Raw genomic sequence first — 25,059 nt, 5'->3', positions numbered from 1 at the left:
CCCAGCTAATTTTTTGTATTTTTAGTAGAGACGGGGTTTCACCATGTTGACCAGGATGGTCTCGATCTCTTGACCTCGTGATCCACCCGCCTCGGCCTCCCAAAGTGCTGGGATTACAGGCTTGAGCCACCGCGCCCGGCCTTAAGCAATTCTTAAACAACAGCTTATGATTCCAGTGTCAGAGATCCTAACTATAGGAGCAATGGGGAGGCAAAAGTTCAGTTATCAGTGACTTTCAGTTACAAGGAAGTGGGTCAAAGTACAGTAAGCCTGATTAGTGCTTAATTATAACTATATGTCTGTCCAGAATTCTTGTTAACCATGTGAGGAAGGCTTAAATATATTCATTATGGTCCCCTTCCCTTTTTTAAGAGATGGGGTCTTACTTTGTCACCCAGACTGGAGTACAGTGGCACGATTTTGGCTCACTGCGGCCTTGACCTCCTGGTCTCAAGAAATTCTCCTGCCTTGGCCTCCCAAACCACTAGAATTACAGGCGAGCCACTGCATCAAGCCCAGGGTCATTTTTTAGTTTGTTTTTTAGTTTTTTGTTTGTTTGTTTTGAGACTAGTCTCATTTCTGTTGCCCAGGCTGGAGTGCAGTGGCCTCATCTCGGCTCACTGTAGCCTTGGCCTCCCGGGTTCAAGCAATTCTCTGCCTCAGCCTTCCCAATAGCTGGAATTACAGGTGCCCACCACCACACCCGGGCTAATTTTTTTGTATTTTTAGTAAAGACAGGGTTTCACCATCTTGGCCAGGCTGGTCTTGAACTCCTGACCTCGTGATCCACCTGCCTCGGCCTCCCAAAGTGCTGGGATTACAGGCCAGGAGTTCAAGACCAGCCTGGCCAATATGGTGAAACGCTGTCTCTACCAGAAATACAAAAATTAGGTGTGGTAGCATGCACCTGTAATCTGAGCTACTCAGCAGACAGGCAGGAGAATTGCTTGAATCAAGGAGGTAGAGTCTGCAGTGAGCCAAGATCGTGCCACTTTACTCCACCTTGAGGGACAGAGTGAGACCCTGTCTCAAAAACATAGAAAATAAAATAAAAATTTTATAAGTGAGTTAGGCAAAGAAGAAATCCAGCGGACAAGGCCTCGAGGGATAAGAGTCATAGGCATAGCTTTAATTATCTTTACCTGACACCCAATACCTGAAAATTCAGGTGTTCATGCAAGATAAAGAGGTAATTGTTCTCCTCCTCCCAGTCGTTAAGCGGCTCTCCACCTTGAGCATTTTCGATTTACACAGATTCACTGTGCACATGCCCGGAAAGGACGCCAAGAACCGCGGGAGCCTGGAGTAGCCAACCGCGCGGAGGGAAGGAGTCTCGGCCGCTGCCTCGGTATTGTAGGCTGTAGCCACTGGCTCCGACGCGGTGCGGCCGGTAGCGGCACTCTGCTGGGTGGGGCCGGAGCTGCGGGGAGGGGTAGGCGCCTGGCGTGGAGGTCACTCTGGTTGGTAGAACTCGGGCTAGGGAGTCGAGTGACCCGACTCAGGGGAGGCGGGAAGGAGTAGAGGATCGGGCCCAAAAGGAACAAGGTGGGTCGCGGGATCCCGAGATCTCGGGATGGGCGGCTTGCTGCTCCGGTCCCAGCCGCCCCACTCGACAGATACTCGAGTATCACCCTTGTGGCTCCCGGCGGGAACCCCGGCCCCACCCCCAACTCCACGCCTCCCGCTACCCCTAGATCTCTGGATCGCGTTCATCCCGGTCTCGTCCTCATGGCGGACAAGAAACTGGTGGTGGTTTTTGGAGGCACAGGTGAGCGAAACCCCAGACCACTGGAGCTCCTGCAGAGTCAGGGCGCCCATCCCTGAAGACCGCCCTCCCTGGGGTCTGCAGGGAGGGGTAAGATCACTGGGACCCCCTACGCGGGCTGGGGCTGTGGGGGCAGGAATGAGGCCCGAATTCCTTTTCAATTAAAAAAAAAAAAATCAATTACTTTAATGTAATTGAATAGAAGTACTTGACCATGATACCAAAATTAAATCTTCCTAGCCCCCTCTTCCACCTCATCCATCACTGTTACCAAGTTTCTTGAACATCCTGCCAGACAGAGTAGATAACATAAATATATTGTCATTTTTTTCAAATAATAGCACATTATTTTGCTCCTACCTGTTTTTTCTTATTTATACATATTTAATAGCTATAACAGCTTTATTGAGATGTAATTCACAAACTATAAAATCCACCTGTTTAAAGTGTCAATTAGGCCAGGCACTGTGGCTCATGCCTGTAATCCCAGCACTTTAGGAGGCCGAGGCAAGCAGATCACAAGGTCAGGAGTACAAGACCAGCATGGGCAACATGGTGAAAAACCGTCTCTACTAAAATGCAAAAAATTAGCTGGGTGTGGTGGCGGACTCCTGTAATCTCAACTATTGGGAAGGCTGAGGCAGGAGAATTGCTTAAACCCAGGAGGTAGAGGTTGCAGTGAGCCAAGATTATGCCACTGTACTCCAGCCTGAGTGACAAAGTGAGACTCCATCTCCAAAAAAAAAAGTGTCAACTCACTGGTTTCTAGTGTATTCACAGAATTATACAACCATCACCACAATCAATTTTAGAAAATTTCCATCACTCCAAAAAAGAGACTCTGGCCCAGGTGCAGTAGCTCAACCCTGTGATCCTAGCACTTTAATTGGACCAAGTGGGCAGGTGGTTTGAGCCAAGGAGTTTGAGACCAACCTGAGCAACATGGCAAAACGGCATCTCTATCAAAAAATACAAAAATTAGTCAGGCATGGGTCAGGCATCTGTAGCTACTGGGGAGGCCGATGTTAGAGGATCACCTGATTAGTCAGGCATGGGTCAGGCATCTGTAGCTACTGGGGAGGCCGATGTTAGAGGATCACCTGAATCCAATAGGTGGAGGCTGCAGTGACCTGATTGTGCCACCCTGGGTAACAGACTGAGACCTGATCTTAAAAAAAAAAAAAAAAAAAAAAGGCTAGGCTCAGTGACTCACATCTGTAATCCCAGCACTTTGGGAGGCCAAGGCGGGCGGAACACAGGTCAGGAGTTCAAGACCAGCCTGGCCAATATGGTGAAACCCCGTCTCTACTAAAATACAAAAATTAGCCAAGCATAGTCAGGAGGCTGAGGCAGGAGAATAAAGCTGTCAGGAGTTCAAGACTAGTCTGACCAACATGGTGAAACCCCATCTCTACTAAAAAAATACAAAATTAGCTGGGTGTGGTGGCACACACCTATAATCCCAGCTACTTGGGAGGCTGAGGCAGGAGAACTGCTTGAACCGGGGAGGCAGAGATTGCAGTGAGCCGAGATCATGCCATTGCACTCCAGCCTGGGCAACAAGAGTGAAACTCTATCTCAAAAAAAGAAAAAAAAAAGTAAAAATGGCTGGGTGCAGTATCTCACGCCTCTAATCCCAGCACTTTAGGAAGCTGGGGTGCACAGATCACGTGAGGTCTGGAGTTTGAGACCAGCCTGGTCCACATGGCAAAACCCATCTCTACTAAAAATACAAAAACTAGGACAGCATGGTGGCTCACGCCCACACCTGTAGTCTTAGCTACTCAGGAGGCTGAGACAGGAGAATCACTTGAACCTGGGTGGCAGAGGTTACAGTAAACAGAGATCACATCACTGCATTCCAGCCTGGGTAACAGAGCGAGACTCTGTCTCAAAAAAAAAAAAAAAGAGTAAAACACGGACATGCACTACAACATGAACAAACCTTGAAAATATGCTAAGTGAAAGAAGCTAGACAGAAAAAGCTGTATATTATGATTTTACTCATATGAAATGTCCCGAAAAGACAAATCCATGGCTACCAAAAGTAGATTGGTACTTTCTAGGGGTTGGCTGAGAGGAGTAAGAATGGGGAGTAACTGTTCATGGGTTCAGGAGTTTTTTGTTTTTTTTTGACAGAGTCTCACTGTTGTCCAGGCTGGAGTGCAGTGGCACAATCTCAGCTCACTGCAACCTCTGCTTCTCTGGTTCATGTTGTAGTGCATGTCCGTGTTTTACTCTTTTTTTTTTTTTTTTTTTAGCCACCACACCCGGCTAATTTTGTATTTATTTAGTAGGGACAGGGTTTCTCTATGTTGGTCAGGCTGGTCTGGAACTCCTGATCTTAGGTAATCCTCCCACTTCGGCCTCCCAAAATACTGGAATTACAGGCTGAGCCACACACCTGCCCTTGGTGTACACTTTTTTTTTGAGTCAGGGTCTCTCTCTGTTGCCGAGGCTGGAGTGCAGTGGCACAATTATCACTCACTGCAGCTTTGACTTCCAAGGCTCAAGCAATCCTCCTTCCTCAGCCTCCTTAGTAGCTGGGACTTCAGGTGAGTGCTAACAGGCCGAGCTGATTTTTAAATTTTTTGTAGAGACAAGGTTTTGCCCTGCTGCCCAGGCTGGTCTCAAACTCCTGGCCTCAAGCAAAATCCAACCCCCTTACCCTCCCAAAGTGCTTAGATTATAGGCATGAGCTACTGTGCCCGGCCTCAGTACTTAATTTTTTTTTTTTTTTTTTTTTTGCAATGGAGTCTGTCACTATTGCCCAGGCTGGAGAGCAGTGGCACTATCTCCAGTCACTGCAACCTCCGCCTCCCAGTTTCAAGCGATTCTCCTGCCTCAGCCTCCGGAGAAGCTGGGATGGCAGGTGCCCACCACCATACCCAGCTAATTTTTTGTATTTTGTAGTAGAGGTGGGGTTTCACTATGTTGGCCAGGCTGGTCATGAACTCCTGATCTCATGATCTGCCTGCCTTGGCCTCCCAAAGTGTTGGGATTATAGATGTGAGCCACCATGCCTGGCCTCCGTCCTTATTTTTGATGCATTTCTGTGTAAACTGAAGATATGTGCACACTGCCCTTCCATACAAAAGCATGCATAACAGTAGCTAGAGTTCAGTATTTGTTTACAGACTTTTTAAAATTATGAGGTAGAATTTACTCATAATAAAATACAGAAGATCTCTTTATTTTTTGGAGACAGGGCCTCACTCTGTCTCCCAGGCTGGTGTGCAGTGGTGTGATGACGGGTCACTGCATCCGCACCCTCCTGGGCTCAGGCTACCTTCAGCCTCAGCCTCCATGGTAGCTGGAACTATAGGCACGTGCCACCATGCCCGGCTAATTTTTATATTTTTTGTAGAGATAGGGTTTCGCCATGTTGCTCAGGCTGGTCTCCAACTCCTGGGCTCAGGAGATTTGCCCACCTCAGCCTCCCAAAGTGTCAGGAGTACAGGCATGAGCCACCGTGCCCGGCTGCAGTGCAGAAAATCTTAAGGGTATATCTGACAGATGCACTTGCCTGTGTAACTAAGCTCCCAACGAGATCCGAATAAGTTTTTGTATTCCTTTCTGTTAACTATTTTTTTGTGTGTCCTTTTTTTTTTTTTTTTGAGTTGGAGTCTTGCTCTGTCTTCTAGCCTAGAATGCAGTGGTGTGACCTCAGCTCACTGTAACTTCTACCTCCCGGGTTCAAGCGATTCTCCTGTCTCATACTCCTGAGTAGCTGGAACTACAGGCACATGCCACCACACCCAGCACATTTTTTGTATTTTTAGTAGAAACAGAGTTTCACCATTAGTCAGGATGGTCTCGATATCCTAACCTCATGATCTGCCCACCTCAGCCTCCCAAAGTGCTGGGATTACAGGCATGAGCCACCACATCTGACCCTCTGTGTCCTTCTGGAGCAGATGTGAATATGGTGTGTATCTGAGTATGGCTTTTTGTTCTACTTCAGCAAGAATTCGAATCCCATCAAGATCTGAGTATCGTTTTGTATTTTACTTTTTTTTTTACCTTATTACATCAAAAATATTTCTCTTTTTTTTTTTTTTTTTCACTTTGTTTGGAAGGGGGTTTTTTTTTTTTTTTTTTTTCATACAGATTCTCAATCTGCCCCCCCGGGCTGGAGTGCAGTGGCATGATCTTGGGTTACTGCAACCTCTGCCTCCCAGGCTCCAGCAATTCTCATGCCTCTGCCTCGCGAGTAGCTGGGATTACAGAGGTGTGCCACCAAATTCAGTTAATTTTTGTATTTTTTGGTAGAGACTGGGTTTCACCAAGCTGAGATAGCACCATTGCATTCCAGCCTGGGTGACAGAGTGAGAATCCATCTCAAATAAATAAATAAATAAAATAAATAGGCCGGGTGCAGTGGTTCATACCTGTAATTCCAGCACTTTGGGAGGCCAAGGTGGGTGGATCACCTGAGGTCAAGAGCTCGAGACCAGCCTGGCCAACATAGTGAAATCCCTTCTCTACTAAAAATACAAAAAATACCTGGGCCGGATGGTAGACGCCTGTAATCCCAGCTACTCAGGAGGCTGAGACAGGAGAATCGCTTGAACCCAGGAGACAGAGGTTGCAGCGAGACAAAATTGTGCCATTGCACTCCAGCCTGGGGAACAAAGAGCAAAACTCCAACTGAAAAAAATAACTAATAAATAAAATAAAAAGTTGAATGCAAATCCTCACAGGTTTCCTAGATGTTCCTTGCTGTGGTGAAGCACTTCCTTCATGCTTCAGCCTTCAGTGGGACTTTTAGGCAGGTGTGACCTGGGAGGCCTTTCCGACTCTTTGCAGGTGCCCAGGGTGGCTCCGTGGCCCGCACGCTCCTGGAAGATGGGACATTCAAGGTTCGAGTGGTGACTCGAAACCCTAGGAAGAAGGTAGCAAAGGAGCTGAGGCTGCAAGGTGCAGAAGTAGTGCAGGGAGATCAAGATGACCGGGCCAGCATGGAACTGGCCCTGACTGGAGCTCACGCCGCCTTCATCGTGACCGATTACTGGGAGAACTGCAGCCAGGAGCAGGAGGTCAAGCAGGTGAGGGCAGGCGGGAGCTGCAAAGAGGCCACACCAGGCTAGGAGCAGAGCATCTGGGAAGAGCTCTGACTGCAGGGAGGCCCGACCACTGCAGGCCTTTCCCTCTTCTTCATTCGTCTGCCTGCTCTAGGCTGTGATGCAGGTGGACGCGGTTGCTTTCTCATCCAGTGACTTTTCTTTGAGTCAGTCTGAGTCTCAGTGAGCCACCGCGCCTGCCCTGTTTGGTTTTTTTTAATAAAAAATGTTACAAGTTGTTTCTTTAAAAAAAATAATTTCGACCCCTCTAATCCCAGCACTTTGGGAGGCCGAGGCAGGTGGATCATGAGGTCAAGAGATCAAGACCATCCTGGCCTACATGGTGACACCCCCGTCTCTACTAAAAATAGAAAAATTAGCAGGGTGTGGTGGCGGGCACCTGTAGTCCCAGCTACTTGGGAGGCTGAGGCAGGAGAATTGCTTGAACCCAGGAGGCGGAGGTTGCAGTGAGCCGAGATTGGGCCACTGCACTCCAGCCTGGGTGACAAAGCGAGACTCCATCTCAAAAAAAAAAGGCGGGGGGAAATAATAATTTCAAGTCCAGGTGCGGTAGCTCAAGCCTGTAATCCCAGAACTTTGGGAGGCCGAGGCAGGTGGATCACCAGGTCAAGAGATAAGACCATCCTGGCCAAAACGGTGAAACCCCGTCTCTACTAAAAATACAAAAAATTAGCTGGGCGTGGTGGCATTCACCTGTAGTCCCAGCTACTCAGGAGGCTGAGACAGGAGAATCGCTTAAACCCAGGAGGTGGAGGTTGCAGTGAGCCAAGATCGAGCTACTGCACTCCAGCCTGGCAAGAGAAGGAGACTTTGTTTCAAAAAAGAAAAAAAAGTTGTTTTGTTTTGAGAAAACATTGCCCAGCTAATGTTTTTTGTATTTTTAGTAGAGACGGGGTTTCACCATGTTGACCAGGATGGTCTCGATCTCTTGACCTCGTGATCCACCCGCCTCGGCCTCCCAAAGTGCTGGGATTACAGGCTTGAGCCACCGTGCCCGGCAAAAAAAAGGTTTTGAGGGAGTTTCTTCTTCACCTTTTCCGGCTTCTCATGGCTCCAGGTATTCCTGGCCTTGTGGCCACAAAGCTCCAGTCTCCACTTCCCTCTTCACATGGCCTTCTCCAGGAGTCGTTTCCTTTCTCATCTCTAATAAGTACCCTGGTTATGGGGCTGGGTGCAGCAGCTTATGCCTGTAATCCCAGCACTTTGGGAGGCTGAGGCAGGCAGATCACGAGGTCAAGAGATGGAGACCATTTTGGCCAAAATGGTGAAACCCCATCTCTACTAAACATAAAAATTAGCTGGGTGTGGTGGCGGGTACGTGTAGACCCAGCTACTCAGGAGGCTGAGGCAGGAGAATCACTTGAACCCAGGAAGTGAAGGTTGCAGTGAGCTGAGATCGTGCCACTGTACTCTAGCCTGGCAACAGAGCGAGACTCCTTCTCAAAATAAATAAATAAGCAAGCTGGTTACTAGATTTAGGGCCCATCTAGTTAGTACCGGATATTCTTTCTCATCCCAAGATCCTTCACACCTCTGCCATGACCGTTTTTCCAAATAAAGTCACATTCACAGGTTCCAGGAGACAGGATGCGGCATATCTTTTTGGAGGCCACCATCCGACTCCCTCCATCACCTTATGCAGCAGGTGGTGTTGTCGTCTGCATTTAACCAACAAGGTCAGATGGTGCCATCACTTGACCTGCGTCACACAGCTAGTACATGCCAAAGCCTAGCTGGAACCTAAGCAGCTGTGGCGCCTCTATCTAGCCTCCCAGGGCTCTCAAGGAAGATGGCTGAGCTCCGTGGGCAGGGAGTTCTGGGATCAGCAATGATCAGACGTGTGGATTGTCCTCTGGGCCGCTGTGCAGGCTGTCCCCCTGTAGCTGACCTGCCTGTCCCTCCCATGTTGCACATGGTGGGCCAGAGTCGGTGGCTGGTAGAAGGTAGGGCTGTGTTAACAGGCGTGGTGTTGTGTGTGAACATCATTCCAGGAAAGGGGGCCTCCTCAGGAGTCAGTGGGATCTGGCTGTTAACCTTGCAGATGGTGGCCGCTCCGGGATTAGAGCGCTGGGGCTGTGATCAGGGACAGACGTCCTTCCTCTGAGCCTTGTGATCTCTCCTTCCCTGCCCCCCAGGGAAAGCTGCTGGCTGATCTGGCCAAGCGCCTGGGCCTCCACTATGTGGTCTACAGTGGGCTGGAGAACATCAAGAAGCTGACGGCTGGGAGATTGACCGCCGCGCACTTTGACGGCAAAGGGGAGGTGGAGGAATATTTCCGGGAGATCGGTGTTCCCATGACCAGTGTGCGGCTGCCCTGCTATTTCGAGAACTTCCTCTCCCACTTCTTGCCCCAGAAAGCCCCAGACGGAAAGAGCTACTTGCTAAGTGAGTGCCCTTCCTTGTGTGCAGTGAGGCAGAGCTCTCACCTTGTGAAGCCATTAGTGCCGGGTCTGGGCCCTGGCTTCCTCACGTTAGGCCCAGGACTGAGCACGTCCTGTCAGCTTGTGGGACCTCAGCTTCCTGTTTTATGAGATGGGCTTTATACTGACATTCGCATGGGTGGCAAGATCTACCGAGACAGTGGTGACATGATGGTCACTCCGTCCTTTGGAAGACTAAAGACAGAATGGACCTAGTGATTGTCAGTTCTCCTCCAAAGAAGCAGGAGGGCAAGGTGTGGTGGCTTACCCTTGTAGTCCCAGCACTTTCAGAGGCCGAGGCAGGTGGATCACATAAGGTCAAGAGTTCAAGACCAGCCTAGCCAACCTGGTGAAACACTGTCTCTACTAGAAATATAAAAAGTAGCTGGGTGTGGTGCCATGCACCTGTGGTTCCAGCTGCTACGGAGGCTGAGGCAGAAGAATTACTGAACCCAGGAGGCGGAGGTTGCAGTGAGCCGAGATCGCGCCATTGTACTCCAGCCTGGGCAACAAGAGCCACACTCCATGTCAAAACAAACAAACAAACAAAAAGAAGGAGGAGAGGATTTGGAAAATGAGGTTCAGTTGCAGATTTCACAAACTAGGAAAGCTCTTTCTTCTCAGTGCCCATTGGCAAGTCTATAAACTGGTTAGGTGCACCGGCCCTGGCTGAGAAGGAGGCTCACCCAACCTGTGTCCCGCTGGTCACTCAGTGATCAGGACAGGAAGTCCAGTGCCTCTGCCTGGCTACGCCTTACCCTTTGTGTGAATGCCACGTCACCCTAGCATAAGGGCCTGTGGGGCTGTAAGACAGCCTAGGGGAGTTCTGCCTACCTGGTGAGCTGAGTCTGGTGGTAGTGGTAGCCCCTTGGTACCACCGTCTATTTTAGTTTGCAAAGCTGCAGTCAGGGATACTCCTTGCTCCGGTCTCTGAGCTCCATGCCCTCAAAACTCCCAGGTGATCTGAATAGGCAGCTGCATTGGCTCCTGTCTCTAGGTAAGGAGGATGCGACCCAAACATTCCTGGGGCCACACCCAGACACTCACAAGCCTCCCCATCTACAAAATCTCAGCCTGGAAGGCTGAGTCATTCATTCATTCAGGATTTATCCTGGACGTGCTGCTCTGGGCCAGCCCTGGTGTCTCGTTAATCAGGATTCCTAGTGTGTTGGTACTTAGAGTATCCACCCAGAGGTGGACATTCCAGCTTCCAGGAATTTAGGATATGACAGTACTTCAGGGCTTGTGCCTTGAGATCAGTGGACACCCTGGGCTCCAGCCACACTCTCCATAGCAGCTTTCAAAGTCCCTTTCCTTTGTCCCTTGTCCATCATCCTAGCACTGAGAGAGCTGGGCAGGCCTAGGTTCTTAGCCCCGTTCTAGGAATGCAGTGACCCAGGCTCAGGGAGCCTCAACAGCCTGCCACAGGTGGCAGCACTCGGATTCCATCCATTCCTGACTCAATGCCACTGCTGCCTCTGCGCTACCACAAATAGCAAGACATGTCTTAGCCGTGCCCTAGTGCTGGTATGTGCAGCTGACTGCTGGGAAAAACCAGCTTGGACCCTTTGGAGATGGGCTCTGGCCCTGCCCATGTCTGTTCTCGGGACAAGAGCTAGCTCCTCTGTCTACCCCACAGGCTTGCCCACAGGTGACATTCCCATGGATGGCATGTCTGTGTCCGACCTGGGTCCCGTGGTGCTCAGCCTGCTGAAGATGCCAGAAAAATACATCGGCCAAAACATCGGGCTGAGCACTTGTAGACACACGGCCGAGGAATACGCTGCCCTGCTCACCAAGCACACCCGCAAGGTCGTGCATGACACCAAGGTGGGCCTCCCGCCCCTGGGGACTCGGGCAGCCTCGTCAGGGCTTTCTAACTCCAATAGGGAGGGTGTATCCAGGGCCACCCGCCCCTCTGGGCAATGCATCTAAATTTGCTTGTTCATTGTCAATGTATATTTCCTGCAATGTTTATTTTCTGGTCACAAAGTGAAATTTCTGGCTTAGATGTTTTGACCAAGTAGAAAGAAAAGTTTCCAGGAAGAGGGGACCATAGGAGCCAAGGCGAGGAGGGATGAAAATGCAGGCCCTGCTGGGCTCCTCTGTGGGAGGTGATTGGAAGGGAAAGAGGCTGGAAAGATAGGCCCAACCCCTGCTCCCACTGGCTTGGCTGCGTGGGCAGGAAGCCCACTGGACAGACTCCTGGGTACCTGGTTTCTGTTTAATCATTACCATTAGGAAAGTAAGACCTGCTCATTAATGAATCTGGGAGGCCTAACCAGCCTGGCCAAGATGGTGAAATCCCATCTCTACTAAAAATACAAAATGAGCCAGGTATGGTGGTGCGCACCTGTAGTCCCAGCTGCTTGGGAGGCTGAGGGAGGAGAATCGCTTGAACCTGGGAAGCAGAGGTTGCAGTGAGCTGAGATTCCGCCACTGCACTCCAGCCTGGGAGACAGAAAAAGACTCCCACTAAAAAAAAAAAAAGAATCAGCTGGGTGCTGTGGCTCATGCCTATAATCCCAGCACTTTAGGAGGTGGAGGTGTGTGGATCACAATGTCAAGAGATCGAGACCATTCTAGCCAATGTGGTGAAACCTCATCTCTACTAAAAATACAAAAATTTGCCTGGTGTGGTGACATGTACCTGTAGTCCTAGCTACTCAGGAAGTTGAGGCAGGAGAATCACTTGAACCCCAGAGGCGGAGGTTGTAGTGAGCCAAGATCACACCACTGCACTCCAGCCTGGGAGATAGAGCAAGACTGTCTCGGGGGGAAAAGAAAAAAAGAATCTGGGAAACACTGGAGTCTTTAAAAGACAAAAGTTGGGCCGGGCGCAGTGGCTCACGCCTGTAATTCCTGTAATGTGGGAGGCTGAGGTGGGTGGATCACAAGATCAGGAGTTCAAAACCAGCCTGCCCAATATGGTGAAACCCCATCTCTACTAAAAATACAAAAATTAGCCAGGCATGGTGGTGTGTGCCTGTAATTCCAGTTACTCAGGAGGCTGAGGCAGGAGAAGAATTGCTTGAACCCAGGAGGCAGAGGTTGCAGTGAGCCAAGATTGTGCCATAGCACTCCAGCCTGGGACAAAAAGCAAGACTCTGTCTCAGGGAAAAAAAAGAAAAGAAAAAAGTCACCCATAGAGCCTCATCCAGGCCCAGAACAGTAATGGGAAGAGGCCATGGCATGGAAAGGTTCAGGGTTCACGTGGGTCAGCCTCCTGGACTGAGATCTGGTTCGAGCCATTGAGACCTGCCAACATGTGGGCTTAGGCATATTCCTTGACCCCCCCATCTCAGTTTCCTCATCTGTGAAATGAGTGTATCAATAGTATACACCCCTTCAGTTTGTTGTGAGGTTTAAATGAAAAAATGCAAAACTTTGTTTTAGTGCTATGCCTAACACCTCAAAAATATGCACTAAATGACTTGTGTTGCTTAAAAAAAAAGAAGTAAAAGATCTGAGCCAGGTCATGGAGGATTTGGGGGAGCTGAGGAATTAAGATTCAGCTTAGTAGGGATGGGAACAGCTTTGGGTTTTTTTTGTTTTGGGGTGTGTGTGTGTGTGTGTGTGTGTGTGTGTGTGTGTGTGTGTGTGTGTGTGTGTGTTTGAAACAGTCTCACTCTGTTGCCCAGGCTGGAGTGCAGTGGTGCAGTCTTGGCTCACTGCAACCTTAACCTCCCAGGCTCAAGCAACCCTCCCACTTCAGCCTCTCAAGTACCTGGGACTACAGGTGCATGCCACTGTGCCTGGCAAAGGGGTCTTGCTTTGTTGCCTAGGTCTCGAACTCCTATGCTCAAGCAGTCCTCCCACCTCTGCCTCCCAAAATGCTGGGATGACAGGCGTGAGCCACCATGTCTGGTCAAGCTTTGGTTTTTGAGCAAGAAAGTGATGCAGGCAGATCTCTGATTTGGAAGGGATTGAGATGTTTTCATCTCATGATCTGAAAATAAGAGTCTTTTTATTATTCATTTTTGAGACAGGGTCTCACTCTGTGGCCCAGGCTGGAGTGCAGTGTCGTGATCTCAGCTCACCACAACCTCCATCTCCTGGGTTCAAGTAATTCTCCTGCCTCAGCCTCCCAAGTAGCTGGGATTACACACGCCAGCACCAGGCCTGGCTAATTTTTGTATTTTTGGTAGACACAGGGTTTTACTGTGTTGGCCAGGCTGGTCTCAAACTCCTGGCCTCAAGTGATTTGCCCTCCTCGGCTTCCCAAAGTGCAGGGATTACAGGCATGAGCCATGGTGCCTGGCCAAGAGCAGTCTTTAAACTGATCTAGAATGCCAGGAAGCTCACAAGAGCAGTGGTTTCTGAACTTTGAGCTCTTAGTAGAAGTTTTCAAACGATCTTGTAGTGAGGATCTCAGTCAGCAACCGAGACAATAGTGGCTCTGGGTGTAGCAGGTCAGGAGACCCCAGCCTCCCCACACCACCTCCTGGGGCACTGGAGGATGCCAGCCATGACAGGATCCTCTGCTTCCAGATGACTCCTGAGGACTACGAAAAGCTTGGCTTCCCTGGGGCCCAGGACCTGGCCAACATGTTCCGTTTCTATGCCCTGAGACCCGACCGTGACATCGAGCTGACACTGAGACTCAACCCCAAGGCCCTGACGCTGGACCAGTGGCTGGAACATCACAAAGGGGACTTTGCCCTGCTGTGACCTGCCTGCCTTGCAGCCCCTTGTGGGCGTTGGGTGGGGGGTACCAGAGGGAGAGAGGCACCATCATCCTTCCCTATGTTACCAAAAAGCTTTCTCAATAAAGCCAATTTTCTCCCAGATGGCTTCCAGGAGAAAAGGACTCTTCTTCCAGGATTTGGCTGGGGTGGTAGCTGGGTACCAACATAGCAGTAAGCAGGGGTTCAAGGCTGAAGGGATCACTTGGTGACTGTGACGAGCAACCTAAATGTGTGTTTAGTCAAACAGGTGTGAAGTGGCCCAATCTGACCTCAGCTAGTAGAGTGGCTCTGATCAGCAGCCTCTGTTCCCACCACACTTGAAATTCATTCACAGACAGGGACATAGCACAGGACACAGAGGAGCCCCAGGAGCGGTGCTTCTGACACATCCCCTTCCTCTCCAGAGCTAGTGAGGCCACCTGCACATGTAAGCTGGGGACAGGCATTACAGGAGGTTGGGGAGACAAAGGCCTCCCCCTTTCCCACCTCATCCTTGTCCTGGGAGGAGCCGAACTTCAGGTGTCTTCCAGGACTTAGGTGACCTTCAAACAGGTTGGAAAAAGGAAAAACGGATGTGGCAGAGCTCTGCCCTGCAGGGCACAGTAATTGGACAAGGCTGGGTAAAGGTGACGCTGCCTGTGGCAAAGGTTGGGAAGCAAAACTGAAAGAGAAAAGCCCACCTTGCTTGCTGGTGTGGGTCACAGAGAAGGACAGAGGCTGAGAGATGAGTCATTTGCCTGACAGCAGTCTGTGGCAGCTCTGTGATATTTTTTCTTAAGAGTCAAGGTCTCGCTCTGTTGCCCAGGCTGGAGTGAGTGACGCAGTCCTAGCTCACTGCAGCCTTGACCTCCCAGGCTTAAGCGATCTTCCCACCTCTACCTCCTGAATAGTTGGGATTACAGGTGTGAGCCACTGAGCCCAGCAGTTCTATGAATTTCAACATGTTTGGGTCTGCGTGACCACCATCACAATTTTTTTTTTTTTATTTGCCCACCCTGGCTCTGGTACCCCCAGGCATAAAAATTAATTCTATCCATTGATTGAAGCATGTTTTTTTGACAATTTACCAGTGTGCTGGGCCCTAAATATAATGTGTCAAAAAAAGTTATGCTCCCTGCTTTAAGGAGCTTATATTTAGTGGGAGAGCCTGATAGAAACACAATAAATAGTTATGAATTCATGCCTATAATCGCAGCACTTTGGGAGGCCGAGGTAGAAGATCGCTTGAGCTTAGGAGTTTGAGACTGGCATGGGCAACATAGCAAGATCCCATCTTTACTAAAAAATTTAAAAAAAAGAAATTAGGTGGGGCACAGTGGCTTGTGGCTTAAGGCTGGGCGCAGTGGCTTACGCCTGTAATCCCAGCACTTTGAGAGGCTGAGGTGGGCGATCACCTGAGGTCAGGAGTTTGAGAACAGCCTGATCATGGTGAAACCCTGTTTCTACGAAGGCTGGACACAGTGGCTCATGCCTATAATCCCAGCACTTTGGGAGGCCAAGGCAGGCAGATCACTTGAGGTCAGGAGTTTGAAACCAGCCTGGCCATGGCAAAACCCCGTCTGTACCAAAAAATACAAAAATCAGCTGGGTGTGGTGGCATGTACCTGTGAGTATACCAGGTCTGGTGGTAGGTGCGTGTAATCCCAGCTACTCAGGAGGCTGAGGCAGGAGAATCGCTTGAACCCAGGAGGTGGAGGTTGTAGTGAGTCGAGGCTGTGCCACTGCACTCCATCCTGGACAACAGAAGGAGATTCTGTCTCAAAAACAAAAGAACACAGAAGAAATGGTGGCAGGTGTGGTGGCATGCACCTGTGCTCCCAGCTACTCAGGAAGCTGAGATGGGAGGATCACTTGAGCCCAGGAAGCAAAGACTGTGATGAGCTGTGATTGTACCACCGAAGGCCAGCCAGGGGAAGAGTGAAAATCTGTCTTAAAAAAAAAACAAACAGGCCGGGCGCAGTGGCTCAAGCCTGTAATCCCAGCACTTTGGGAGGCTGAGGCGGGTGGATCACGAGGTCAAGAGATCGAGACCATCCTGGTCAACATGGTGAAACCCTGTCTCTACTAAAAATACAAAAACATTAGCTGGGCATGGTGGCGCGAGCCTGTAATCCCAGCTACTGAGGAGGTGGAGGCAGGAGAATTGCCTGAACCCAGGAGGCGGAGGTTGCGGTGAGCCGAGATCGCGCCATTGCACTCCAGCCTGGGTAACAAGAGTGAAACTCCGTCTCAAAAAAAAAAAAAAAAAAGATAAGACATGCACAGTAGTACTTATTAACAAGCAAGGGTGTGAAACAAGCCTCTTGCAGGAGCCGGACAGCTGCCATCGTCTACATCAGAGCCAGCTCTGCAATGCTGCAAACACAAAGGGGCGGGGCAGGTGGAGGGCTGTGGGCCTGGGAAGGATTCCTGCACACTGACGGGGGTTTTTGATGACAGGGAAGGAAACAAAGGCCAGTCCACTAGAAACCAAAGGACTATGAGTGAGGAGGGGGCTCCGGTTGGAAACAACCCAAGCCCAGACCTGAGGTGGGGGAAGGGGCTGAGGATCAGTGCCTGAAAGCTGGCCTTGTCCACCCTCCTAATGTTGAAGCAAGTGCCAAACATGCCTCTCCCACAGGCTCATGGGCCTAGAGATACTCTTTTTTTCTTGAGAGAGGGTCTGGCTCTGCCACCTAAGCTGGAGTGCAGTGGCACAATCAGAGCTCACTGCAGCCTTGAACTCCTCAGCTCAAGCCGTCCTCCCACTTCAAGACTTCCGGGTAGCTGGGACTACAGGTGCAAGCCACCACCCCCAGCTAAGTTTTTAAAAACTGTTTTCTAGAGATGGGGGTCTGTTGCCCAGGCTGATCTTGAACTCCTGGGCTCACACAGTCTTCCCACCTTGGTCTCCTAAAATGTTGGGATTACAGGTGTGAGCCACCATGCCTGGCCCTTTTCTTGTATTTTTATTTATTTATTTATTTATTGTATTTTATTTATTTATTTATTTATTTATTTATTTCTAGAGATGGAAGTTTCGAACACCTGATCTCAAGTAATCCACCCGCCTTGGCCTTCCAAAGTGCTGGGATTATAGGCGTGAGCCACCACACCCGGCCTTCTTGTATTTTTAAATACATACCCCTACTCAGAAGCTATAAAGAAGTCTGAAGCCGGGTGTGGTGACTCACACCTGTAATCCCAGCACATGGGGTGGCCAAGGCGGGCAGATCACCTGAGGTCGGGAGTTCGAGACCAGCCTGACCAACATAGAGAAACTGTCTCTACTAAAAATACATAATTAGCTGGGCATGGTGGCACATGCCTGTAATCCCAGCTATTTGGGAGGCTGAGGTAGAATCACTAGAACCTGGGAGGCAGAGATTGTGGTGAGCTGAGATCGCACCATTGCACTCCAGCCTGGGCAACAAGAGTGAAAATCCGTCTCAAAAAAAAAAAAGAAAAAAAAGTCTGGTAACAAATGTGTCAGGAGGACATGTGGAAATAAACCAAACCCAACCTTGGAAGGGGCAATGAATTCTACAGCTGCTGCACAGCCACCTTCTAATCCCTTGAGTGAAGGATGCATCAACACAACAATGGTTTCTCTAGCAAGAAAATCCACCTTTCTCTTCCAAAGTCTTTCTCTAGACTTCTGCTTTGAAGCAATAGGACATGAATCAGACTCAGGGTGACTGTTCTAGGAGTAAGCCCAAGCTTTCACAAGAGATGCAGTCTAGCTCCCCACTGCTGTATCCCCAGGATCTAGAGGATCTAGAATAGTGCCTGGTCCATACTGAGTGTCCTCAGTAGGCAGGCAGTAAATATTTTGTTGATGAAAACACTGGGAAGTATCTGAGATGAGCAGAATGTCACTGCTGCGCCTTTCCTGTCCATCAGCTCTTTCCCAAGTTTTTTCTCCACCTGACCCAGCAAATGTGCTCTCATCTCACTCTGCTCGGCCTGGAAAGCCAGGGTGGACTGAGCTGTGCGTCAGGGCCCCTCCAGCCATGCCAGGCATAGAGCTCAGCTGCAAACCCAGAGTAGCCAAACTATAATACATAAAAATTTTGGCTGGGCATGGTGGCTCACACCTGTAATCCCAGCACTTTGGGAGGCTGAGGCGGGCGGATCACTTGAGGTCAGGAGTTCAAGACCAGCCTGGCCAACATGGTGAAACCCCTGCCTCTACTAAAAATACAAAAATTAGTCAGGCACAGTGGTGGGCGCCTGTAGTCCCAGCTACTCAGGAGGCTGACGCAGGAGAATCACTTGAACTCAGGAGGCAGAGGTTGCAGTGAGCAGAGACAGTGCCACTGCATTCCAGCCTGGGAAAGGGAGTGCGACTCTGTCTCAAAAAAAAAAAAAAAAAAAAAATTGAATGTAAAAGATGCAAAGACTCTGAAAAGAACAGAGAGAAAACAATATAGTGAGGAAGAATGAAATGCAGGCACCCAGCAAGGCTGCCCAGCTCTCACAGCACGCACTCCTAAGGAAAAAGTCGCATCCAGATTCTAGAACATTCACTCACACGGGACTGTCATGTCATGGCAAGCACCCTGCTCTGGAATCTGGGTGAAGGTCAGCACTGTCGGCACCCCAGACCTGTCTGCCTGTATGTGCCCTGGGTGGGCGTGAGCACAGGATGAGGCCAGCCAAGTCTCCTGTAACCCCCATAAGCCTCTTGCAGAAGCTGTCTGAATTCTTTCAAAGAAGAAATGACCACAATTTAATACCTTTTTGCAATAGATAATCTTATTTACATTAATACAGATTCATTTTACATTCTTAAATCAGACACTAATAGATGCTTTATTTTAGTGAATTATAAAGGAAAACAAAAGGAAAGTACTGAGAAATGTTCTTCATTAACCTGTCTTATGCTAGCTCGAGGATCCCGAAACACATGGAAACAGCAACATGCTACCAGCAGAGGCTGGGGAATGCAGGGTTCTGCTCTGGCTGAACGGTGGGGAACCTTCAACTGCTTAGCCTGCGCTTTCCTTTCTGAATAAACATTTACACAGGAAAAAACAATGATTAGCACTGAATAATTTAAACACACTTCAGAAAATAGATGTCAACAGTGTGCATGGGAGAACCAAGCCCCTGGCTAGCAACAGTGGCAGGGCTTCAGTTCCCGAGGCAGCTGAAGTCTGCCTGGCATAGTGGCTACAGCAGGCTGTGGCTCAACAGAAGGGCAGGAGACCTCCATGCCTGGCTTACAACAATAGGACTTGACGGTCAGGGACAAGCAGCCATTCTGGATGAGGTGGGGACAAGGACTGTCTATCCTGACAAGGATCATCACCCATGTGGTCAGGAGCAGAACCCCCAGGGACCTTTGGGCCTCTATGTGGCTCCCAAGCCCCCACTGCACAGCTGCTTGGTACCCCTGGGAATAAAAACTAACTGAGCAGAGCAGCTGACACCTCGGCAGGGCCCCTCATCAGGGGAAGACGGTATTGGTGGGGCCTGGGGGTCCCAGGCTCCCAGTGAAGACAACCTGTCAGGAAGAACTCATTCCAGAATCTCCTGGAAGTTTGCTGAGAAGGAAATTAATCACTTCATAACTTGATGAAGCTTAAGGCTTCATTTCTAAGCTGTAAGCATGGCCTTTAATTCTTTAAGATCTCTACAGCATTCAATTCCAAATTAGAGTTTTAGCCCTGCAAGAAAGAGTCTAACTGTCTCCCTCTCCTGAGCTAGGACAGGAAATTCCCACCAGCCTTCAGGGCTGCGTCCTACTGCCCGGGCTGTCCATTTTGACCTTTCCAAGGAGAGATGTGTTGTCCGATGATTTTACTGTTGCCAAGGCAGTCCAGAGGCGCTGCAGGTGGGAACTTGGCGCTGCTGTTCTGGAATCCTCCTGTCTCCGAGATGCCCTGGCCACGGGGTGGGGCTGCTGCTTTCCGGCCTAGTTTCCAGTGGATCTTTTTCCTGAGCCAAAGAGACAGGCAGTTACCTTACACTCAACATCCTAAGGCAACACACCCCTGTGGGGAGCATCTGTTAATCTCTGGAAAGTAGCTATGCCAAGAGAAGGGCGAGAACCCCAGCCACTGAGATGAGCATAATAAATAAAAGTGGGTCCAAAGATGACAAGGAGAGCAAGCGATACCCCTGGAACAGCCCCCAGGCATACACAGCCCTGCACTGTCCAGGGAGGCGGGCAGCTTCGAAGCAGGCAGGATGTGAGAAGATCTGAGTTCTAGGCCTGGCTCTGCCTTACTCACCCTCTGTGACCATGGGCAAGCAGGACCCACCACTGCAGGGGGGCTGTTTTACAGCCCCCCCATCGCCACCTCCTCAGGAAGAGGACACAGCCAGAGGCTGGCCGCGGCAGCCCAGCCAGTCCTGCACTACAGGCTGACTGCCATGTCATCTATTCCCTAGGCTGAGAGGTGGCTCCTAGTGGAGCTAGGTTTACCATACCTTAGATTGGCACCTGTTCCAACTCCTGGGGGTGGGGGCATAATATTGGTAAAAGTGGGAGAAAACCAGGATTAGTTCACGAGGAAAACAAAGGGAAAAAACCTCTAGGGTTTTCCTACCTCGGGTGGGATATCAGGAGGTAAACATTTTCTTAAGTTTGGAAAGGAATCCCTCCGTGTCCTCCCCAGCCTCACGCCTAGCCTTGCTTCCTGCGGAGCTATCCATGGTGCTGCCACCTGGGCACAAACAGCAGAAAGAACTGGGGTCAGGGGCCTGCACCTCCACGGTCACATCCCAGGCCCCACCTACCCCTGCCTGGCCACCCAGGGTCCCATATTCAAGGAGCAGCCAAGCACCACCTCAAGAAGAGTAGGGGCCACTCCTAAGTTGCCACGGGCTGCCCCACCTGGCCGACAACAGAAGCGAACAGGCCACTCAGAGGCTTAGGGTCTGGTCTCCCACCGCTCTTTTGAGTCATGAACCCATAGAAGGGAAACAAGAAATAGAAATAGACCATGACAGCTGCCTCTATCTGAGCAACAGTGACAAAAACAGTCAGTGCCAGGCACCTCCCAGGCCAGGCTACACACTTCCTTAGAGGTAAATTTCACAGACGAAAAAAAAAAAGACAGAAAAAGGAAGCACAGAGAGGTTAGGTGGTTTACCCAAGGCCTCAGAGACAACAAGCAGGAGGGAGGACTGAGTGCAAGCCCAAGCAGTCTGATTCCAAAGCCTAGGTTCTCAACCACCATGCTGTTGGCCAGAAGGTGGTAAATAACGACCACCAAGAAAAACGCCCTATTTCTAGACCAACTGATCAGATTCCATGCTGCTGCGTGTGCAAACACCCTGCAGACCAGCCCATGTTGCAGTCATGGCCACACACAATCCTCTGTCATACGCACTTCATCTCATCCCTCACATCAGCAGTCTGTGTCTCCCGGAGCAAGCTGTCCCCATTTGGGGCACCTAACCTAAGTGCTCTTGACCTAGGGAAGCTGTGCTGCTGTTTCTTTAGGGTCCAGGCTGATACCACCTAGAGGTACTCTCTTGCACAAATGTGTTACAGATTTGCCAACCACTAGACAAGGAGTACACACATTTGTTGAGTTAGAATATAGACCTGAACTCAGCATGTTAATTGTAAGAGTTCTGTGGAAGAGTTACTCTATTACCACCTCTTTTTTTAGTTCAAGAGATACAAGAACAAAAGAGGATAGTATACCAAACCTTTAAAATAAGTGCTATTCAGAACCTGGTTGGGCTACAGAGTTTTGTGGCAGCTGCTTTTTTTTTTGGAGACAGTCTCACTCTGTCGCCCCGGCTAGCGTGCAATGGCGCAATCTTGGCTCACTGCAGCCTCCGCCTCCCCTGGGTTCAAGCGATTCTCCTGCCTCTGCCTCCCAAGCAGCTGAGATGACAGGCGTGCACCATCATGCCCAGCTAATTTTTATATTTTTAGCAGAGACAGGGTTTCGCCATGTTGGCTAGACTGGTCTCGTACACCTGACCTCAAGTGATCAACCCTCCTCGGCCTCCCAAAATGCTGGATTACAGGCATGAGCTACTACACCCGGCCGGCAGCTGCTGTTTTAACAGAGGACTTCCAGTCCCCTAGGATCAACAGGAGTTCAGTGAAATTCCTGGGACTTCTATCCAACCCCTGCCCCTGGAGCTCCAAATCCTCCACTTTATTGGAAAGTCTGCCCCCAGCTCCAAACACCAGCTATGAATTACCATGCACTCATCTAAGGCCACTCAAGTGCTAAGAACTCCACCCAGGATCCAGACAAAAACAAAATGATGCAATGAGGAGGAAACACGTGCAGCCTGAGCCAAGCACCCCCTGGGCACAGCCTGCCCTGCCCTGAGCAGGAATCCCAGGAAACAGAGGCCCTGCCTCCCACAGGAAGAGGGGCTGCGGCTGGGGTGCCACTGCTACAGCGCCCACAGCAGGTATTCTGGTGTCAGATCGCTAACACTCGGCCACTCACTAGCATGACGTCCGAGCTCAGGGTAGATGGCACATCTGTTTGCGGCTAAACGAATTCAGAGTGAGTCCTGCTCTAAAGAGGTGGACTGAGTCCTCTGATTGCGGCTCCACTGCTGTGGCTGCTGGTGTTTATAAGACACTCTGAAATCCTGGCAGAGTGTCCTGGGTGGGAAATGCATAAATCCTTCCAATCCATCCTCTCCTTAAGCTTTTGCCAGGAGCTCTCAGGGATGTGTCCAAGGTCACAGGACAAGTGGCAGAACCAAGGATAGAACTCAGAACACTGGGTCTGAGACACACAGAGCTGCCTGGCAGGAAGCGCCCTGGCACTCTCACCTCAGCACAGAAACACGCAGAGAGAGGAGAAGCTTGAACTGGGGGCTGCGGCTCCCCACCTGCTGTTCACGCCCACAGCCCCCCTCCTCTTCTTCCTGAAGAACCCCAAGTGGAAATCCCAACATGCTGCCCTGAATCATCCACACTCTGGGGGGCTCTGAGGCCCCCAGGTGTTGCTGTGTAGTCATCTCTAGACCCCTTACCAGAGCTGGTGAGAGTGACGCCATTCACCGTCCCCTCCACATCTGTCTCGTCCTCAGCGTAGCTCAGGATCAGGTTATGCTGCCGGCTTGTTAGCCTCCTGTGGACCGAGCAGAGTCAGAGGCCAAGGCTTCTGCTGGGAAGCTTTGGAAAGAACACACAGGGGACCAGCACCCTCACAGCACGTGGGAGAGGGACCCGACCCCGGGAGGGGCACAAATCCTGTGTCAGTGCAGTGGTGAGAGCCTAAGGACCATGCCTTCAAAGATTCTGTACAAAAAATCTCCTAAAACACTCTAAGTTGTTTAAACAAGTGTCACTGTGGCTATGCTAAATACAGTTTACTGGAGGAGAAACAGATTTTACAAGTGTGCGTGTGATAAAAAATTACCTAATTAGGGCCAGAAACGGTGGCTTGCGCCTGTAATCCCAGCATTTTGGGAGGCTGAGGCGGGCGGATCATGAGGTCAAGAGATCGAGGCCATCCAGACCAACATGATGGAACCCTGTCTCTACTAAAAACACAAAAATAAGCCGGGCATGGTGGTGCATGCCTGGAATCCCAGTACCGAGGCTGAGGGAAGAGAACTGTTTGAATCCGGGAGGTGAAGGTTGCAGTGAGCAAAGATCATGCCACTGTACTCCAGCCCGGAGACAGAGCGAGACTCTGACTCAAAAAAAAGAAAAGAAATTATCTAATTAATGGAAAGCACAGTGCTCCTGAGGAGAGTCAGACATGTCCTGCCCTAGGTACCCACAGCACTCTGCCCAGGCCGCCTCTCCAGCTCTCAACAGTGCTATCAACAATAAAATCAGTGCTAACAACAATAAAATCAACGGGCCAGGAGTGCTGGCTCACACCTGTAATCCCAGCACTTAGGGAGGCCAAGATGGGCAGATCACCGGAGGTCAGGAATTCAAGACTAGCCTGGCCAGTGAAACCCCATCTCTACTAAAAAAAAACAAAAATTAGCCAGGCCTGGCGGTGGGCAACTGTAATGCCAGCTACTCGGGAGAATCGCCTGATCCCGGGAGGTGGAGGTTTCAGTGGGCCGAGATCCTGCCACTGCACTTCAGCCTGGGTGACAGAGCGAGAGACTCCTCAAATTAAAAAAAGAAATAAGAAAATCAACAATAGGCCGGGCGCGGTGGCTCAAGCCTGTAATCCCAGCACTTTGGGAGGCCGAGGCGGGTGGATCACGAGGTCAAGAGATCGAGACCATCCTGGTCAACATGGTGAAACCCTGTCTCTACTAAAAATACAAAAAATTAGCTCGGCATGGTGGCACGTGCCTGTAATCCCAGCTACTCAGGAGGCTGAGGCAGGAGAATTGCCTGAACCCAGGAGGCGGAGGTTGCGGTGAGCCGAGATTGCGCCATTGCACTCCAGCCTGGGTAACAAGAGCGAAACTCCGTCTCAAAGAAAAAAAAAAAAAAAAAAAAAGAAAATCAACAATAGCAGCAGTAGCAAAGCAATTCCTACGTGTTGTTCACTTAAGTCTCCCAACAACTCCCAGAAGTCGACCTTTCTGTTATTTCCACTTTATACATGGAGAACTTGGGCAGGAACCACCTGACTTACCAGGAGCAGTGACCTGCCCAAGCCACAGAGCTCCCGAGGCGGTGCCACCGCAGCACCAGGCGGGCATGGCTATGGTGTAGTGGGGCACTTACTTTGGAACTCGTATCTTGATGTGGATGTAGTGGTCTCCGTAGCCATAGCTGTTAATCCGGGGGATGCCTTTCCCACCCATCCTAATCTTCTGGTCTGCCTGAGTCCCAGGGGGGATCTATAAAGAAAGGTAATCTGTAGTTTCCCCTGGTCCCCAGTTACTCAAATAAAAAGTTTTCACTATGCGAAGACCATCTTCATAGAAATTCCTTGAAAAGAGGCCGGGCGCGGTGGCTCAAGCCTGTAATCCCAGCACTGTGGGAGGCCGGGTGGATCACGAGGTCAAGAGATCGAGACCATCCTGGTCAACGTGGTGAAACCCCGTCTCTACTAAAAATACAAAAATTCAGCTGGGCATGGTGGCGTGTGCCTGTAATCCCAGCTACTCAGGAGGCTGGGGCAGGAGAATTGCCTGAACCCAGGAGGTGGAGGTTGCGGTGAGCCGAGATCGCGCCATTGCACTCCAGCCTGGGTAACAAGAGC

General features: G+C 50.2%; 2 protein-coding genes across 8 annotated transcripts in view; one reads left to right on the top strand and one right to left on the bottom strand.

Moving 5' to 3' along the window:
• NMRAL1 (NmrA like redox sensor 1) overlaps positions 1-14,061 on the top strand; it is a 16,616-nt gene extending 2,555 nt beyond the window's left edge. Inside the window, exons 2-7 of one of the 6 annotated variants that reach the window (XM_032257993.1) lie at positions 1,255-1,348; positions 1,695-1,768; positions 6,575-6,813; positions 8,985-9,234; positions 10,909-11,099; positions 13,761-14,061. In XM_032257993.1, coding sequence (XP_032113884.1) covers positions 1,729-1,768; positions 6,575-6,813; positions 8,985-9,234; positions 10,909-11,099; positions 13,761-13,940 — 900 coding nt within the window. In that variant the 5' untranslated portion in view covers positions 1,255-1,348; positions 1,695-1,728 and the 3' untranslated portion in view covers positions 13,941-14,061. The other 5 variants (XM_032257992.1, XM_032257991.1, XM_032257994.1 and 2 more) reach the window with 5 other exon arrangements.
• A 4,621-nt stretch (positions 14,062-18,682) lies between these two features.
• The window catches only part of DNAJA3 (DnaJ heat shock protein family (Hsp40) member A3), a 28,084-nt gene continuing 21,707 nt past the window's right edge, over positions 18,683-25,059 (bottom strand). Inside the window, exons 9-12 of one of the 2 annotated variants that reach the window (XM_032257988.1) lie at positions 24,579-24,694; positions 22,907-23,004; positions 20,494-20,610; positions 18,683-19,879 (exon numbers count right to left, since the gene is read on the bottom strand). In XM_032257988.1, the coding sequence (XP_032113879.1) occupies positions 20,507-20,610; positions 22,907-23,004; positions 24,579-24,694 (318 nt within the window). In that variant the 3' untranslated portion in view covers positions 18,683-19,879; positions 20,494-20,506. The remainder of the gene's footprint in view (positions 19,880-20,493; positions 20,611-22,906; positions 23,005-24,578; positions 24,695-25,059) is intronic. The other variant, XM_032257989.1, reaches the window with a different exon arrangement.

Source organism: Sapajus apella, unplaced genomic scaffold (assembly GCF_009761245.1).
Source record: "Sapajus apella isolate SASKATOON/1434 unplaced genomic scaffold, GSC_monkey_1.0 scaffold99, whole genome shotgun sequence".
NCBI classification, from domain to species: Eukaryota; Metazoa; Chordata; class Mammalia; order Primates; family Cebidae; genus Sapajus; species Sapajus apella.
The sequence above is the reverse complement of the archived record's forward strand: the minus strand, read 5'-3'. Positions and strand labels throughout refer to the sequence as shown.